A 20,247-nucleotide genomic window follows, 5' to 3' on the forward strand; every position below is an offset into this window, starting at 1 on the left:
TTTAAAGATTTTATTTATTTATTTGACAGAGAGAAAGAGAGAGAGAGTGCCCACACACAAGCAGGGGGAGAGGCAGGCAGAGGGAGAAACAGGCTCCCTGCTGAGCAAGGAGCTCAATGAGGAACTCAATCCCAGGACCGGGATCATGACCTGAGCTGAAGGGAGATGCTTAACAGACTGAGCCACCCAGACACCCCAAACCTGGAAATTTCTAATGAATGATTTGGGAGTACCGTATTTCTTCTGGTTGAGGCTGAAAAAGGTGGTGGAGTTTCGTTAAAGTTTAGTTAGTTTAGTTAAAGTTTCATCCAGAAATTCCTTGTCACTGCTCTCAGTTTCTGTCTCCACCTGCAAAGGAGTTTGGTCAAACACTGTCACTGTAGAAATAAGGCACTTCCTTCTAGAACTGGAATCTGGACAGCTTCACATGCCCATCTGACTCCCTTTGCACGTCCTCCTCTGAACCTTCCTCCCATCTTCTCTGAATCTGTCATGCAGCTTACCTGTGAAAGTGCACAGTGCAAAGCACGATGCAAGGCTCAGTCATCACCGTCATTAGACGATAAATTACATCTCTTATTACCACTGAGTGCAGGACTGTGTCTAACTCCCCTCCACCACATCTTCGATTTTCCTTCAATTATCAGGCCTTCAGAAATGTTTTTAAATTAAGTGAATCAAGTTGTTTTTCTCCTGTAGGTGAGTGTTCAGCTGCCCATAGGGGTATTTTACATGCTACCTTGAAATAATGTTGTTTATTTTCACCATGATATCAACATCATGACTTGAGGCTTCTATCATTGTTTCAAAGTTCACATTCTGCACAAATCTGTGGTAGTAGGTCAATGTGTTTTGGTGGCAGAGGAATTATTTCCTTTAGAAAACTAAGAAAACCCCGCATTTAGGAAGAAAACTCAACAAAAACAGTTGATTTAGGGTGGTGGCATTATGAACGACCCTTTTCCTTCTTTCTAGCGTTTTCTTAATGCTGAAATAATTTTAAAATGGTAAGTAATAATCATGTTAAAATACTTCTGATGTTAAAATTTATTTTTACGATGTGTTTACAATGCCACACCAAAAAATTTATAAATAAATAAAACAAAGCCATTTATGTATTTAGGCTCAATAAAGAAATGAATGTCTTGCTTGGAAGTTCCATAGAAGCTGTCATGCACAGAAATTGTACATGAAGACCCAACTGAGAGCCTATGGTGAAAGCAAGCTCTGCAGCGTCTGTGAGGTATATAGAAGAGCAGTACAGCATGTTGGTTAAGAACACAAAGCAATGGGGCGCCTGGGTGGCTCAGGTGATTGATCATCTGACTCTTAATTCATTTCGGCTCAGGTTGTGAGGTCGAGCCCTGTGTCAGGCTCTGCGCTCAGCACGGAGTCTGCCTGTCCCTCTCCCTCTGCTCCTCCATCACTCTTTCTCTGTCTCTAAAATAAATAAATAAAATCGCAAAAGAAAAACAAAAAAACAAAACACGAACTTTGGCACCAGGTTTCCTAGATTGGAACATTCTACTGCTTTTATTAGTTGTATTTTGACCTTGCACCATTATTTTACCTCTCTTTGTCTCAGTTCCTCATCTGTAAAATGGGGATGATAGTAATAATAAATAGTACTTTCTTCATAGGGCTGTTGACTTCATACATGTCAGCTTCATGTTAGATTAGTTCTGATAGCTTCTAATTTTCATGTCTGTACTTTACAGAACTATTTCTTGTAATTCCTATGGCAATTCTCTGAGGCAGATTCCCCTACAACCCCCACTGGATAGGTGAGGACACTGAAACTTGAACAGTAAAGGGAGTTGCTCAAGACGGCATAGCTAGTAAGGTTTGGAATAGGAACTCGAACACAGGTCAATTCGATTCTAAACTAGACCAACATGTATAATAGACACACACACAATTTTCATACCAGAGAGCAAGCAGCCTGCACTAGTAATGAAAATATACTCTATCCATAGTTTCCCTGCTGTTAGACTATATACTAAGAAAGAGGAAGTTCTCTCTCTTTTTGCTTTCTTCAACTCCCTCCATACATTTTCCTTTTAAAAATCATGTTCTCCCTAGGGTGTGTGGGTGGCTCAGTCAGTTAGGCATCCTACTCTTGGTTTCAGCTCAGGTCATGTCTTGGGGTCCTGAGACCGAGCCCCACATCTAGCTCCACGCTGAGCTCAGTGTCTGCTTGTCCCTCTCCCTCTGCTCCTCTCCCCGCTCTCTCTCTCTCTCGAATAAATAAAATCTTAAAAAAAAAAATCATCCCCCCCCCCGAATATTGCCCTACTCTTAGTCTTCATATAGTCTTTCCTTTCCATTCAGCATTACTTTAACAATCTTCTTAAAACTAGCATACTCCAAATAATTTATTATTGTTATTGTTTTGACAAAAAAATCTAGGTTTGGGGTGCCTGGGTGGCTCAGATGGTTAAGCGTCTGCCTTCAGCTCAGGTCATGATCCCAGGGTCCTGGGATCGAGTCCCGCATCGGGCTCCTGGCTCAGCAGGGAGCCTGCTTCTCCCTCTCCCTCTGCCTCTCCCACTGCTCATGCTCTCTCTCTCTCTGTATCTCTGTGTCTTAAGTGAATAAATAAAATCTTTAAAAAAAAAAAAATCTAGGTTTTCCCACACTTGCAGCTAGGGAGGTATTTACTGTTCTAAGAAAATTTTACTTAATATTTTCACCTATATCCCTGCATCTCAGGCTGGGGAGCCTACTGCAGTGAAAAGCAACTTCTGAACGTCAGACCAGTGCTGGGGTCTCAGCCCCACCACAGAAAATGGGAAGGTATAAAAAGGTATAGACGAGATGTGGAAACATGGTGGGGATGCATACTCTGGGTGTTGAGTCCAAGTTAACTTGTTTTAATTAAGCACTTAGGTTACGATAGGGTGGCTCTACTTTGGTACCATGAGCTAATATTTATCATGCACCTAACATATTCAGCACTAAATGGGTGCTGGAGAGATGTAAAAATAGGTCTATGACTCCACATTAAAATATCTTTCTCATTCTCTTGGAAAGGTTGCATGCTTTGTTTGGAAAAGTCTTCCTTCATAGCACTTCTTTTGCTTTTATTTAAGAAATTGTGGGATGGGGTACCTGGGTGGCTCAGGGGGTTAAGCTTCCAGCTCTTGATTAAGGCTCAGGTCATGATCTCAGGGTCAGGAGATTGAGCCTGCTTAAGATTCCCTCCCTCCTTTCCCCTCCTCCCCCACCTCCTGAAAGAAAGAAATTGCAGGAGCATTTCTCTACTTGCTAGATGGAATGCTACCCAATTCATAATCACTTAATAAAGCCAACTAGATCCTCAAAAAAAAAAAAAAAGAATTGCAGGAAGCCCAGAGATAGATTCAAAATGTTTTGTCTAGCCTATTCCAAAATAGAAAATACAAGGTTTGTTCCACAATTTTCATAAATCAGAATGTCCAGTTATAATGAATCATTATGAGGCTCTCCATTGGATTGGATGGAAAGGGGTAGGAGAGGGGTTTGACAGAAAGGTGACTCACTTTACGAGGGCAGGAGGGAGCTACAAGACTCTGGGTGGCAGGAAAGATGAAAGGGAAGAACTAGTTCTCCACCAGGGAGTTCTGTATTCTGTTGTGATGACAAAACATGAAGTAGCAGTAATTGATACTAAAGATGATAAATACCATCTATTTCTGACTGTTCTTGGTTTTGAAAATCAGAGAGACAAGAAATGCACTTTCTCTACTTTTTAAATGGTAATTACCTTTACCCAGGGGCAGCACTTAAGGCCAAATGAAATGTGAAATAAGGAGTATTTCTAAAGAGCAAGAATGGAAGTGCTTTGAGAAAGAACGGCACAAACCCATTTGATTTCTGAAACTCAGAAGGAAATGAAATCAAATTAATTTGTGGGCTGAGGCTCCTTCTAATGCAGTTCCTAGTTGGGCAGGGCTGGGCGGGGGAACAGGGGTGGGGTGGAGAGAGGGTTGGGAGGCATACCCAGTGATTAAACTCTAGAAATGGGTACATTTCCTCCAGAGACTTGGGTCACTGGATGAAGATGCTTAACAAAAATTTGGAAGTACAGAAAGTCAAGCCCATGAGACTTTATTTTCTCGTCTAGCAGGCTTTTCTCATGAGATGTACAGAAAAACAGGGACCAGATAGTGATGGAGATGGTTGAATTGATCCAATCTGCAAAAACTCTGAAATAGTGCTTGCCTTTAATTTGATTGGGAAAATGTGACTTATTAATAATACAGCAAATGGCGTGGAGACAGCCTTTCATTTTCAAATATGCACTGCTGTGGTTTCACAGCACATAAACATTTATGGCTGGATGTAAAAGATCACGGTGCCCGAGTCCTGAAGTATGGAAGCATTGCTGAATGCTGGAGCGATGCCTGAATAGGAATGACCCAATGGACTTATGGAATCACTATGTTCCGTGCATTTATTTTAATAACACATCAGTTATTGAATGAAGGCTAAGAACTGGGAGGGACATGCCAAAATCCTATAAAGTTGGACTTAGGTCCATTGAATACTTTCTGTTCCCCAGATATCCATGAAGCCAACAACAATCTCTCCTCCTTCAAGTGTTTGCTAAAACGTCACCTTCTCACTAAGACAAAAGCAACTACTCTTATTGACCATGGAAATCCTTGGGTCACGATGCAACCTACTACCCCCGTGGGTATGTGTGCATTTCCCTTTGCACAGCATGTTCTCTTTTCTTTTTTCTTTTTTTTTTGTGTGTGTAGTTTTATTTTTTTTATTATGTTATGTTAATCACCATACATTATATCATTAGTTTTTGATGTAGTGTTCCATGATTCATTGTTTGCGTATAACACCCAGTGCTCCATGCAGAACGTGCCCTCTTTAATACGCATCACCAGGCTAACCCATCCCCCCACCCCCCTCCCCTCTAGAACCCTCAGTTTGTTTTTCTTCTTTTATTCAACAGCACGTTGACTTCTAATACATTATACATTTCTTATATACAGGTTTGTTATAAGATGATTCATTATGGTCAGCTTCTCCCTGCTATGATGTTAAGCATTGTGAGGATAGGGTCTTTTTCTGTGTTGATCACTAATGCATGCCAATGCCCTAGAATAGTGGCTGGCACACTGTTGGATGTTCAGTAAGTATCTGTTGACTAAGCAAATATCTATTCAGAAAGTAGTAGGGAAGCGCCTGAATGGCTCAGTTGGTTAAGCGACTGCCTTCTGCTCAGGTCATGATCCTGGAGTCCCAGGATTGAGTCCAGTATTGGGCTACCTGCTGAGCAGGGAGTCTGCTTCTCCATCTGACCCTCCCCCCCCCATGCTCCCTCTCTCTCTCATTCTCTCTCAAATAAATAAAATCTTTAAAAAAAAAAAAAAAAGGAGTAGGAACTAACAGTAATTTTTTCTATTTTCCTTTTCAATGATGGCTGGCTCTTGAAAACTGGAACCCCTGTCCCTTTTCCCTCATTTGCCTTTATGCCAAATATTTAGTTTATATATGATATTTGAATCAGTCTCTTCCACCATTATGATGCCAAAATCGTAAGGATTCCACAATGTATCAGCTTTTTAAATAGCTGACAAAACAAGTGTGGTAGATTAATGCAGAAACTTAAGGAAAAAATGCTGGGTACTAATCGTTAATTCTGATTTACCAGTTGTTTTGACCCTTCAAAGCACAACTTTCAATCCCAGCAGAGTGAAAGCAGCAGAATGTTTGTGATTATGTTTTGCTTTTACAAGTTTAACTGTAATCATCGGTGTAGGAACAGAGTGCACCAAGTCAGCTTTTCTAAATTATTTGCAGCCAATCTTTCCCTTTCAAAGCACCAGAGTGCTTCTGACCTAGTTAAATTCCTACCATTCTGAACATGCTTAATAAAAAGACATTTTTGGGGGGGGCGGGGGATCTCTATACTCACTTGTTGCCCAGTAACCAGGAAGATGGATCCTTCCTTTCCATGTACCACTTGTCGGTAAATGTGGTCGAGAATTAAGAGCTCACTCCAGCAATTCTGAAGCAGCTTCATTTGGTCATCAACCTATAAAAGAAATAGAAAAAAAAAATGACACTGTTATTCACTACATTTTTTATTTTTGCCTAATTTTCTACATAAGAAAACTCACTATAAGCAAGAAGTCTCTGCCAATGGTCGTCATGGCACAAATGCTCAGAATTTACATCGCTGCTCCTGAAAATCATTATTTTCATTTGGATAAATACTTTTTAGGCCACATATGAATACTTAAGAGTAGTATTTATAATCAATGAGCTGCTAGGAAAAGGCCCTCCATTAGATCGGTCTGTCTAATGTTAACAGAGCTAGTAGAGTTTGCTTGTGGGAGGTCCAGGCGCCTCACACTGTCCTCGCTAGACCCCGTTAGAATGGCCCCAAATAGCCTATGCTTATGTATCTAGAGTTTAATACATTGACCCAAAGCTAAAATAGTACACAGATATTAGCAAGCTGCCAAACTGAGATTTCTTTAAAAGACAATTAGCATGCCGGCACAAATGACTTTGGAAGATAAAGAGACACACTGCCTTATCTGGCATTAGTATTAACTGATGTGTGTGTCCAAACTGTCCTCGACTTTGATTGGAATAATCACCAATCATGGTCTTGAGGCTCATCTACATTTGCTTTATGATTTGGATGATTTTCCCAAAAACGCTCTAAACTTCGGTTTCCATAACTGGAAAATGAACCGAGAACATTACCTCCCTCACAGGACTGCCATGAGGATTAAAATGAAATGTGCTGGGTCACAGTGGGCATTTTATTCTTATTTCACCTTGTCCTCCAGGGGAAATTGTTCATTGACATTCTTCAATGACAAAACCATACTTATTTCACGGACAGTTCACATATCCACGGTCTGAATGCGAAGAGCATAGTGACCCATTGCAATGGCTACTTGTAACAGTGTGCTCTTCATTTTGTAATATATACCAGCCAAAGACCCCGGTTTTTCCAAATGCAGTAGCCATATTTAGACACACACTGTGAACTTATAAAACTAACACCTGGGGGCGCCTGGGTGGCTCAGTCGTTGGGCGTCTGCCTTCGGCTCGGGCCCTGATCCCAGGGTCCTGGGATGGAGCCCCACATCGGGCTCCCTGCTCAGCCAGGAGCCTGCTTCTCCCTCTCCCACTCCCCCTGCTTGTGTTCCCTCTCTAGCTGTGTCTCTCTCTGTCAAATAAATAAATAAAATCTTAAAAAAAAAAAAAAGTAACACCTGACATTGATACATTGTGTAGTTTTTTTTTTTTTTTTTTAGAGCTTTTGTGTATTGCTTTAGATTTAATTGACAGAACATGCCTTCGAAGTTAGCCGAACTGGTATCATTATATTAAATTTATAGATGAGAAAATAGGGCTCAGAGAGCTGCCTAAAAAATTCTCTAACGCTCTCTCAAGCTCTAGGCTGTCTCCAAATTACATCAGGAGGTGCTAGAATTTTCTAAATGAAATTAATTTGACTTACTTTTAACAAATTCATTTTTAAGTGGCCATTCAATGGAACTCTGGATAGCTGGCTGATTCTAAGGAAGTTTCCATTCATACATTGATTAGTACTGATAAGAGCTTGTGACTAACTTTCTTTCCATGACTCCGGGACATAGTGAACATGATCAAGGGAGCACTGAACTCATAATACAAAGAAGGATTCAAGACTCAGTTCTATATTTTCCAGCTGTGAGAGCTTAATCAGACCATGTAATTCTCTAAGACTTATTTTCTCACCTAAAAATATATGAGAAAGTTTTTGTGAGGATGAAATAAGGTAGTGGATGGGAAATCCCCTTCGTAAAGTGTAAAATACACAAATGAAAATACATCAGACAGAGGGCTCGTGCCTGATGGAAATGGATTCTGTGGAGAAGGAGAAAAGCAGTAGTATTGCAACTACACAAAACTACAATCAGGCTCTGTGATCAGGAAAACACATCCCCAAACATCTCCATCAGAAATACTTTGAACCAGTTAGTCTGTTCTGACCAAAAGAATTTCATTCATGGGCACCTTGGTGGCTCAGTCAGTTAAGCGGCCGACTCTTGGTTTTCGCTCAGGTCGTGATCTCATGGGTTGTGGGATTCAGCCCCAAGTCAGACTCCTTGCTCAGCAAGGAGTCTGCTTTTCCCTTTCCCTCTGCCTCTATGGCATGCTATTTCTCTCAAATAAATAAAATCTATAAATAAAAAAAAATTCATAAATCTTTTAAAAAATTTTCATTCATTAAATAAATCGATATTTTTAATAGCTGATTCTTTGGTGGGTTTGAGTGCCAGACCTGGGATATAATGGTGAGCAAGACAAACGCAGTCCCTACCTTGTGAAAATGACTCTCATGGGGGACAATGTTCACCCAAACATGACTTGGTGGTTTAGTGACAGTAGAAGGTCATGTTCTTCTCTACAGAAAATCCTCCAGTGTTGTGTGGTGTGACAAGTCAGCCTTTGGGCAGCAGTTGATGTAGATCCAGCTAAATGTTCTCCATAAACTGTTGTCACAAGGAGCAGTGGCCAAATGTCCCAAAAACATACATGTTGTAGCATCCAGGGCACATTCCAGGAACTGTCTGGCCAGATGCTTGGTATGATTTCAAAACAAAGCATACTTTGCTCTCCTGGGTTTTATTATGCTCTCATTTCAGCACAGACATGACAGCATCTTATTTCAAATTTATCAGTCTGTGATGACAATTTGGTTCTACTGTAAGTTTTTTGGTTTTGGGTGTGTGTGTGTGTGAGAGAGAGAGAGCTATGAAGCTTTAGTTATTTATCACTCTTTTCAGGGAAACCTAAAATACTCCCCTCTGAGATTGTCTCCCCAGAAACAATTATTATACATGTTAATGTTGCAGATAATTTCAAAATGGATGGGGGAATACAGACTCCTCAAAGTGCATTTATTGTTCCCATTTTGGAAAGATGAAAGAGCCAAGAGATTATCCACTGGCCACACAGAAAAGGAGAAAGGGGGGAGTGAAAATGAAAAGAAGCATAAGTTTGGGAGCTATCTCATTAAGGGTTTCTTCCTCTTCATTTGTATATGATGGTCCCTTATTTTCATATATAACAGGACAGAAATACTATGATAACAGTTTTCCAGCATCAAGCCATGTTCCAATCATAAGTCAGAATCTGACTTCTCCTGGCCACCTTTTCTTTTGGGATGTTGAAGGCACACTTCCAAACAAAGATATATTTTTCTCTCACGTTCAGAAAAAGAATGGGGTGTATCATTTTCAGATTTTATGCCGAACTCTGTGTGTGTGTATGTGTGTGTGTGTGAGAGAGACAGAGAGAGAAAGAGAGAGAGAGGAGTGCCGGCCAATTGCCAAGGAAGAAATAAAGGTTTTGTTTTCACACATCCTCTGTAAGTTTCTTACTAAGGCGGGGGGCTGGATATTTTTTCATCCCCACTTCTGCCCACTGCTGCCTATGTCCAGACGCAGTAAGAAGATAGACAGGCTTTTAAAATCTGCATATTTCCTGGTTCCTCTGCTGCTTCAGAAATTGCAAGAATAGGTGAACATATCTATTTTCCGTAATTAGCATTTCACTTTTGGTTTTATATTTTGTACTGTTCGGGGCATCATCTCTTCCTTTGTGTCTAACATAGGATCTTTTTTGTCATCACCCTGTTTCTGCAAAGTACTGTAATTGCTTGTGAATCTGTCTGCCCCCCTCGAGGACAGCAGTGGAACCTGCAGCTGGAGCTCCCACAGTGCATACCACAGCACCAGGCACAAAAAAAAAAAAGATGCATTTTATAAATGCTTGTTAAGACAAAAAACAAATGACTGAATTACCTTCCCTTCTGCACGGTTTCTGCTTTTCACCTGTGTATCTTTGGTACCTAGCCCACAAGAGAAGCAAGCAAGTCCTTCCGTGTTGGTGGAATAAACAACCATCTTTGCCCCATACGATGAACACCCCAGAAACATGCATCTGACCCTTCCCACATGTGCTGGCAGGTCCGGACCCACAGCTGGCCCTTCGTAAAGACTTCTTGACTGATTGTAATTTTAACACTCCTCCTGAGCAATTGATTCCTTGTTTTAACACTCTCTGAGGGGGCTTTCCATGCCAACATTCCATTTCATTATTTTCCATAATTGATTATGTCATATTTCATGTTATCTTGAAATTGGTGAGTATGCAGCTTCACGGTGCTTTGGGTGACAAAGTTTTTATGCAGCTCTATGAATAAAAGCACGGGGTAAATTTGATGACCGACTTGATCCTTATCTCTAGATAAGAAAAGCTGGCAATTTTGAAGTTTTTTTTTCTTTGGAAAACAGAGTTATAGGCGACATGGGGTGGGGGCTGGGGGGAAGAGGAGAAAAAGAATCCACTGCTTTTGGGTAAATTCTCCAGGTATGAATACTGTCAATAAACAATTTAGGGTGGCATCTGGGGAGCTCAAAAGGGGGACTGAATGAGTATAATTTCCATTATATATCAAAACCTCTCGCTAGTTAGCCATACCGCCTCCTATAATCCTGTGTTATCAGCTGTAATAAAAGGAAGGACTTATCTCAGAAACCTAGTTACTCATCACAGAAACTATTTATATTGACGTTACAGATGAGTGTGTAAAGGAATACAAGCCACATATTGTTAATGAAGCACACTTCCCACAACCCAGAATGTTAATCATTAGAGACACGGGCTTTCTCCTAAGAACAGTGGATTTGGGCAAACAATTAGAAAAAGAAAAATGTGTACAACTTTCTCAAGCCTGCACTTAACTTATCAAAACCTTTCTGTTGCCCCCTCCCCTTTACCTTTTACGAATCTGGAAACTACACTGTGATTTCACTTTCCCTGGCGGATTTGAAAATTGACATCATGAATCACTGTGGTTAAATTTTAAGAAAGATTTTTAAGGAACACATTCTACTGACATGGATTGGTAATTTAAAAGTGGACGTGAAGCCATCTCTTACTTCTGATCATTAAGGCTGGTGTTCTAGGCCTTTGTTAGAAACTTGGTTGGGGGACGCCTGGGTGGCTCAGTTAAGTGTCTGCCTTCGGCTCAGGTCATGATCCTGGGGTTCTGGGACTGAGTCCCAAAATGGGCTCCTTGCTAAGCAAAGGGAGCCTGCTTCTCCCTCTGCCTGCCATCCCCCTGCTTGTGCTCTCTCTCTCGCTCTCAAATAAATAAATATAATCTTAAAAAAAGAAAAGAAAAGAAAAGAAACTTGGTGGGGGAAGAACAGAAGTGACTAGGACAGAATCCCTGCCTTTGAGAAAAATCACAGTCTGAGGGGAAGAGACAGAAGCGTAAGTCTGCTGTTATAATTCCATGTGCAAAAGAAGCTGAGGAGCACTTTACCGTGCTTCACCTCCCGAAGGGGTCATCGAAGCTTCTGAGAAGAGGATACTTAAATGCAGGACTTAACCTTGTAGAATCACTCACTGAGCTCTGTAGTTCCTGTTAGAACAACTCTTGGAACCAAGTATTTAAAAATGATGTGAGCATTCTTCACAATCATTACAAATAAAGTCTAGCTATTAGTTCATTTTTTTTCTTTTCCTTTCTGGCAAAAAGAAAAAAAAATCCCTCAAAATGGACATCCATTTTTGGGGGCTTCCTTTTGTGACAATGGTGGCATTTATAAAAAGGTATTCAGAAGCAGGGAGAGAAAAATCAAAACCAAGACAAATCAAATCGACTTTTACGCATCTGAGTGAGGACCTCCGCTGGGCTAGGCAGACACACAACTACTTTAATCCTTTACTGTTTTTATAAAGAATGCTGCTGATTATCTGCAGCCTCTGTCATAAACTGCTACAAAGTCCAAGAAAAATGATTTCACATTAACAATGATTAAACAAGCACTAAAAACAATACTGTACAAGAGAACTAACAGCCAGTAAAACTCCCCTGTCAATTGTGGCAATACCCCAGGGATTTATGACCAGGAGTTCTCCCCTGCTCGGGGATAACTAAAGTCCCCCTGGTGCGCTGTCTAATTGGGCTGCAAAGTCGTGCCCGTCAACGCTGAGCCAGGGAACTGCACTCTTCTGGACTCTTTCTGTGTTTCTCTAGTGGAGCAACAAAGAATTGTTTTCTCTCCCTGTGATCTAACTCCTCAGGTGATGGAAGGAGGCGGCAGAGGGGTTTCACTGTATGATATCTGCCCCTTACTTCCTTCCATTCCACCAACCCCTTCCCATTATACCCATTTCACCGGCCATCTGGCTCATGCCCAACAGCCCACAGAATCTAGGATCTCAGTCCGTCTACCTGCTTCTCCCTTTTGTTCTAATTCAACATATACACAGTCACCAGGAATATTTCTTTCAAAAAGGGAGAAGAAACACATAGACACAAACCTCTGGACATGAATCTCCTCCAAATTCTCTAGATTTCCGTTCTGAGATGTCTACCAAACCAGACCTCCCTAACCAGCGGAGGCTGGCAACACTCACTGACCAACGTGCCTGCTGATCCTTCAGCCTCAGGAGGCCTGGGGTGGCCGGAAAACGAGGAAGTAAAGAGAGGTAAATGGCTGCCACCTCCAGGGAAGTGGGGCCACCTCAGCCCTGCCCCACCTCCTCACAATTAGGTGCCAAGTCAAAGAGCAGAGTGTGATTGGGAAATGAATAAGGTAGCTGTCAGCACAGGGAGAAGGCAGAAAATAAAACAGACCAGCCTCTACTTCTTGAACACCTAATCCAGAGTCACTCTGTGGGGCAGTCAGAGGCCCCCAACCAAGGAACCTCAAAGGGAACCACTCTGTAACCCAGGGTCCGACAGCAGCTGCTACAGAGCCATGATGAGTCATCGGGAACGGGGCTCAACAAATCTGCTGTTTAAGAAGTCGGAGAATGGTGTGACTTGTGTTAGAGGTCTTCCATCAAAAATTATTAAATTTCTTGGGATGCCTGGGTGGCTGAGTCGGTTAAGTGTCCAAAATTATTAAAATTCTCTCAAAGTCTAATGTGTCCAAAGGTAAGTTTCATTTATCCAGAACATTCATATGCCTGGTGCACCTTATTTCCCAAGGATGTCACATGCAGTATTATTTTTTTTAAGATTTTATTTATTTATTTGAGAGAGAGAGAGGGTGGGGGTGGGGGCGTCTGGGTGGCTCAGTCAGTTAAACATCTGCATTCGTCTCAGGTGATGATCCCAGGGTCCTGGGATGGAGTCCTACATTGGGCTCCCTGCTCAGCAAGGAGTCTGCTTCTCCCTCTCCCTCTGCTCCTACCCCCCCCCCCCCCCCCTTTTCTCTCTCTGTCAAAAATAAAATCTTTAAAAAAGAGAGAGAGGGAGGGAGGGAGAGAGGGAGAGATTGAAAGAGAGCATGAGCCAGGGGAAGGGCGGAGGGAGAGGGACAGCAGACTCCCTACAGAGCAGGAAGCCGGATATGGGGCTCAATTCCAGGACCCTGGGATCACGACCTGGGCCGAAGGCAGAAGCTTAACCGACTAAGCCACCCTCGCACCCCACATGCAGTATTATTTTATACAAAGATGTGATAATATCGATGTGAGTTTTTTTCATTTATATAAATGTGAGACAATTACACACGTGAGAGACATCTTTGAGGTTTGGAGATAATACTGCACGGTGTATGTACATGTTAAATATCACCTGAATTATGTATCATCACAGACAACGTAACGGAATTCAGACAATTTCTTTCGCATAGAACAGTAGCTATAGTCTCAGAATTTATCAAACCAAAGGACAAAATTTTTCTCAGCTTTTATCCCTCTTGGTTTTTTTAAGATATTATTTATTTATTTGAGAGACAGAGAGAGAGCATGAGCGGGGGGCGGGGGGGTCAAAGGGGGAGGGTGAAGGAGAGAATTCCAAGCAGACTCCCCACTGAACACAGAGCCCCACTTGGGGCTCAATTCCAAGAGTTGGATGTTCAACCTACTGAGCCACCCAGGTGCCCCTTTTAACCCTCCCCTTATCCACACTTCAAAAAGCTTCTTGTTGAAATGTCAATTACTCATAAGCTAACAGTAAGTTCATCATATTTCGGGGGTCAAATGGGAATGTGCACCAAGCAATGCTAGTCGTCTTTCCTATTTAAGTTTTCATATGCATCCACATATAATTTATGTGATCTGATTAAGGTGGACACAAAACGGTAATGACTATTTTTCCTTTTGGCTTACGGAATACAATCACATTCCATTGCTTTGAAGTCAAAGCATGTACATATGTAAAGAGATAGGGGAAAGAAAGTTTCTGCCACTCACAGACTTACCCCTAAGAGTTGCTTTGACATGACGACTCAGCATGATGGGGTGATTCTTCCATACAGTTGTGGACTTTTGCAAAGTAATGAAGACAGGAATTAGAATAGCTATGAACTTTATGGCCAGCCCAGCCCCAGGTTTGGGGAGACCGGTATTACAAAGGATGGTCTGGATGAGGGCAGGGTTAACCTAGGAGTCACTTATCTTGTCAGATTATGGACATATCCCAGTCAACAATAAATCAACATATAGCTGGGTGTTATTGAGACCTGAATGAATTTAAGACCTTATCCTCAAGGAACTTACAAATGAATTGAATTAAGAAGACATATCCATGCCAAGTAATTAGTATAAAAGGTAGCATATAAAGTGTTAAACTCTGTGGAACCAATAATTTGAAAATGAGTATATATATATATATATATATATATGTATAAATACTGTGTGTGTGATATATATATATGTTATATATATATAACTCAACTTATTGTATTTATTATAACTCAGTTATTTTATAGGCATATGTATAAAATGCCATATCCTTAAAATATCTGAAGCAGTTTATATGTACACATAATAAAAGATGAATGGAATAAATGAGAAAAAGGGGATACAAGGAAAATAAAGGTAGGATAACAAGCTGAAGCCAAGACTAGGCTCAGTCCCTAAAATCAGCTTCAGAAAGGTTGTTTCAGTGACTGGAAATGGGCCACACTTTGGTTCCCTGCAGGCAGAGCACCGTTACTAACATGATTTGTAGTATGCATGAGATAAAATCAGTTACTTGCAAAACAGCCTATCTTAGTGCTGGACTCCTGAGAGAAACCTCTCTCTGAGTTTTCCAAGGAGGATTCTAGATGGTGCAGTAAGCTAGGCTCCAACCACATCCTCAGGTACACACAATATTTAGCTTCATAGAGGGTGTTCCTTTTAAAGCCTACGGCAGTGTTAAGAGGCCACAAGATAATTTGGTCCTGGAGCACAAATTTCTGACGGTCTGTTTTCCAAAGATATACTGAGACAATTCAGAAATGGAGAGAATGTATGTATTTTAGGCCCCTTCGTTAAGAGCAGAGATCAGGACCATTAGACACGGTACAAGAAATATATGGGCTTTGCAACTTGGAAACACGGGTTCCTATCTTGGCACTCTCGCCATGTGAACTTTGGGAAGAATTCAAACTCCTTAAACCTCAGCTGCTCTCTCAGCCGTTACTTTTGTTAAATGATATAAGCGTGCCTAGCTGAGTGACTGCCACGTGGCAGACACCCAAATAATGGTAGTTAAACCCAACTCTGAACACAAAAAAGAAGGCAAAATACAGGAGATGCAAATTGAAGTACAAAGGAACAAATTTCAGGTGATGGAAAAGGATGATGAATGAGAAAAAATATTTTAAGGCAGATTAATGTGCAATATTTTCCAGTGCTTTCTCTTGCTGGGTATTGTTTTTTATGACCACTACCTGTTTCCTGTCCTCTAGTTTAGACATCTCCTCTGTATAATTAAGCCAATGTTCCTCACATGTCCAACCAGGCAGATATATTTCAAGCAATGAAGACAAAACCCTTGAAGGATGAATATATTTTCTGTTAGCTTGGCTGGAATGTCCAGAAAGCATTTGTGAATATGATTATCGTTTTCAGAATATTCGTTTTCTCCATTTCCAGACACTGCCTTAAAGGCAACAATACCAGCAGCCACAGGACTCCAGGTGTGCAGTGGGCCCATTATCTGGACATCAGTGACTAAGGCATAAATTAAGGAATGTTTTGGCTGTCTTACACCTTGCGAAATGGGCACAGAGTTGAAGTCCTTGGAATACCAGTGTGGAGAAGAAAGGGAGAAGCTGAGGATATTCTAGTGAGCATGCTCTGTGACCTTTAAGGTCTTAATGTAACTTCTTCCTTTGTAGACTGCATGTCAAAGCCAGAAAAATAGTTGTTAGAGGCTAAAATGTCCTTGGGTCCTTTTTGGCTGGCTGTTTCAATCAGGCAGTTGGCCAAAGAAAGGAGGAAAGAATCCAAGTGGCCTAAATATCACTCACCAAAAACACAACTGAAATTAGGGCAGAGGCAAAGGAGAAGTCCCTAAGGACCATCCAGTGATGGGAATTCACTGGGCACAAAGGCTCCTGGGAGAACTCTTCAACCCCAGCTCACCGGAGACATGTAGACAACCTACTCTCGTCATACAATTTACATTCTCCCTTCTGGTTGCAGAGCTAAGTGTGAGGTCAATCCATGCCTTCAGAGATACTCAGAAATGGATTCACAAAAATTGGTAGCAATTGAGGAAAGAGCTCCTGGAGTCAAAGCATCAGCCCCAAGGATGAGATGGTTATTTCTAGGTAACCCAAATAATTTCTGCTTTGTGAAAAATCTCTCAATAGCGTATATTGGGCAATATTCATTCCCGTGCTCCAAATTCGGCGTGTTAACAACGCCAATAGTTCTTGTCTAATTTCCTGTCTGGGGCACTATGAATGGCATCCCCTTGCACTATCCAAATTGAGGGTACCCCCACACTGGTACATCCTGAATCACACCCTAGTCCTGGGAGGAAAGTAGGTGCTAGTTAATATTTGCTTCATCAGGGCTGAAAGGACCTAGCAACTACTTTCAGTTCAACTACTTCATTTTATAAAAGAGGAAACTCAGGCCAGGTGGGCTGTGATTTATATAAGATTACTCAGGTGCCAGGAATAGAATGGGAATCCATGTATTCTGAATCCCAGCCCAGTGCCCTGTGACTATGCTTTCTATGTTCATATGGGAATAAAGAACAATCTTATTTTTTTCTCTGGAAGTTTATTTTTTAATATTAACACTGTCTCAGTTTCTTTCTTGCAAGGAAAGAAATTAATGGTGATTTAGTTCATTTCAAATGTAAAGAAGTTTGTGATTTGAAAAATAAAGGCTTTTGGAAATACAAAAGACATAGATAACAAATGATAGAACCTTGGAATTATCTGGACATAAAATCTAGATAGATGATCTTTCCTATTTTGGGCGAAAGGCTATGAAGGTGACTTGGATGGAAGATGAACTAAGACCGGGCATTTACTTAATTCCAAGGGGGTCTGTATTGTGCCCCAACTTAGATAAGAATGAGGTTCTTCTGGGTAAACTAGAATCAAGATGGAGAAGGAACCCAGAGAAACAAGATTACACACTCTTCATATTTTGAAAATCCACAAATTATTACATGATAGAATGGATTTTTCTCTCAAGGTATTTAGGCAAATATTAACTTAATTTGATCCTGAGCCTTTTTCCTAGTAGCCCACATATAACTTTATCAGGATGTGTCCATTTGGTCACAAAAGAACGAGTGGTGATCTGCCAGCCGTCCATGGTAACCACCTTCCCCTGGCTGTCCCTGCTGGCACTGGGGACCACCTCCCCTCAAAACCTTTGGCCCTGGGGGCGCCTGGGTGGCTCAGCCGTTAAGCGTCTGCCTTCCGCTCGGGTCATGATCCCAGGATCCTGGGATCGGGCCCTGCATCGGGCTCCCTGCTCCGCGGGAGGCCTGCTTCTCCCTCTCCCACTCCCCCTGCTTGTGTTCCCTCTCTCGCTGTGTCTCTCTCTGTCAAATAAATAAAATCTTAAAAAAAAAAAAACCTTTGGCCCTGTACTTCTGCACAGTGGTGCCCCTGGCCTCTTGGTGCCCCGTGTGTCATCAGTGAAAAGGCTGGGTGGCCCCTTTCTGGCCTAGCCCCAGTCCCAGAAGACCCAAAGGTCAACACGTAGCTCCTGGTTGTTTGTGCCCTTTTCTACAACAGCCCGCAGCTTGGCAGGGTGGAGTAGAGGACTTCTGAGCCTCACTGAAGGGCTCAAACCTAAAAAGGAGGAATATTATTATCATGGAAACACTATGCACCAATATTGTACAGCACTAATTTTGACCAATTTTTTAGTTCCCCAGATCTGGTCATTTAAAAGTGGTAAACATCCGGAGCACCTGGTGAATCGATTGAGGGTGGCTCAATGGGTTGAGTACCTGACTCTTGGTTTCGGCTCAGGTCATGGTCTTATGGGTCAAGGGATCAATCCTCACCTAGGGCTCCAGGCACTCAGTGGGCACTCTGCTTGGGGATTCTCTCCCTCCGCCCCTCCCCCAACTCTCTTGCACGCATGTGCATCCTCTCTCTCTCTCTCAAATAAATGGATAAATCTTTACAAAATAAATAAAAGGGGTAAACATTCTACACAAGGTGCAAGGAAATGATTCAGGAATCAAAATCACATGACCTAGATTTTTGACAATATCATCCCTAGCTCTACTGCATCTGTATGTGAGCTAAGTGTGCCGTACAATGTATTTCCCATTACTGCTGCTTTCATATTCTTTCTATTCCAGATTCAGGGAGAAAAACATGTGGGCTATGATGCTGCACTGCCCTCTCCCCACTCACACAGCACACATCCCCTATACAATCCCTAAGACAGATGGATTGCCCTTCTGAATCTGTCCCCATGAGGCCAGGACTCGGCAGGTCAGTCCCAAGCCAATCTCTTTGTCTTCCATATTTCTAGGTAGCGTTTCCTTTATTCACTCTTAGTAAACTCTATAACTCTGGGATTTCTATCTGAATATAATGATGAAAGATAGCAAACTGAGATCTGAGAGAATTTATGCCTAGCACAGCTACCCTGACACACAGATTAGAAGTTCCTGCCAAGATGACTGAGATGTGAAATGCAAGGTATTGAATTCCATGGTCCTCATTATTCTCATTGTAAAATGGGAGAAAAACCTTTTGGATTGAAGAACTGCTTCTCTAATGGAGGTTAAGTGAGGGTGGGGAAGTAAGCACCCTCAAAAAACAGAAAATGAGAGAACCCTATTCATCTCCATTGTCTCTGGGATTCACACACTAGAAGTTAAACTAAAACGCAAGCAATATTAATTACGTAAATTGAGTACTAACTACAGGTCACACAGCAAGGGGACATAATATTTATTTATATTTATAGGAAGAAATGATTTACATTTTCCACCTACAACACTGTTCTTTGAGAGAGAGTACGAACTGTATCTGCTCATATAGACTGCATTCTTGCCGGGTCAAGGACATGCTGTGTCTATGGAGTGAGCTCATTGACTATTTTGTTGTGGTAAGCTGCTTGATTCATATCAAAGTATCTCAGCCAACTCATGAAGTCGATTAATTTTTTAATTGAACAGGCCAACAGTTTCCAGGTTGTGCAGATAGATACAGGCCTACGGATGGGTTATTACAACACATCAATCATACAACAGTTCTGTTTTCACACAGCGGGTCATACAATTAGCGCTGTATTGTGTTTAGTATTAAGAAAGCAGTATTATGGGGCGCCTGGGTGGCTCAGTTGGTTGAGCGACTGCCTTCGGCTCAGGTCATGATCCTGGAGTCCCTGGATCGAGTCCCGCATCGGGCTCCCTGCTCGGCGAGGAGCCTGCTTCTCCCTCTGGCCCTCCCCACTCTCATGTACTCTCTCTCTCTCTCATTCTCGCTCTCTCAAATAAATAAATAAATCTTTAAAAAAAAAAAGAAAGCAGTATTATGGTGTGGGTGGTGTCCTGATAATGGGAATAGTAAAAATGCAGCGACAAGAGTATAAGTTTTCTCAATTAGTCTGTCACGTGTCCTTCTCTTAATGATGTTGGCCATTACACACAAGTGAGAAAGCGAAGGGTTTCCAGGTCCAACATGCACTGTTTTCCTATTATTTCTTCATGACCAATTAGGACTTTTCCTTGCCGAAAAATATTTTTAAAATCTTTCTTGACTATAATTCAGAACTTGGAAGATACCAAATAATAATCATAACTCACTCATAGGACATTCCTAAAATATTCCACCAATGCAGGATCTAGCCAGGTGCTCAAGGTTAGCTGGATTTGTGCAGCACGGTCCTCTCCCAGTTCCCTGAGCACCGCCCCCACCCTCATTCAACTCTGTCTGAACTGCCTGCTCATTTCTCACTAGCAGCCTGAACATGGCAGATCAGTCTGAGGGCCCTGGATGT

At 41.7% G+C, this 20,247-nt stretch overlaps 1 protein-coding gene across 1 annotated transcript in view; it reads right to left on the reverse strand.

The window, feature by feature from the left end:
• The window catches only part of NR5A2 (nuclear receptor subfamily 5 group A member 2), a 135,457-nt gene that overhangs the window by 56,194 nt on the left and 59,016 nt on the right, over positions 1-20,247 (reverse strand). The window contains exon 6 of the mRNA XM_021682487.1: positions 5,918-6,037. Within this exon, the coding sequence (XP_021538162.1) occupies positions 5,918-6,037 (120 nt within the window). The remainder of the gene's footprint in view (positions 1-5,917; positions 6,038-20,247) is intronic.

The sequence above is a fragment of the Neomonachus schauinslandi genome, chromosome 6 (genome assembly GCF_002201575.2).
Source record: "Neomonachus schauinslandi chromosome 6, ASM220157v2, whole genome shotgun sequence".
Taxonomy (NCBI): domain Eukaryota; kingdom Metazoa; phylum Chordata; class Mammalia; order Carnivora; family Phocidae; genus Neomonachus; species Neomonachus schauinslandi.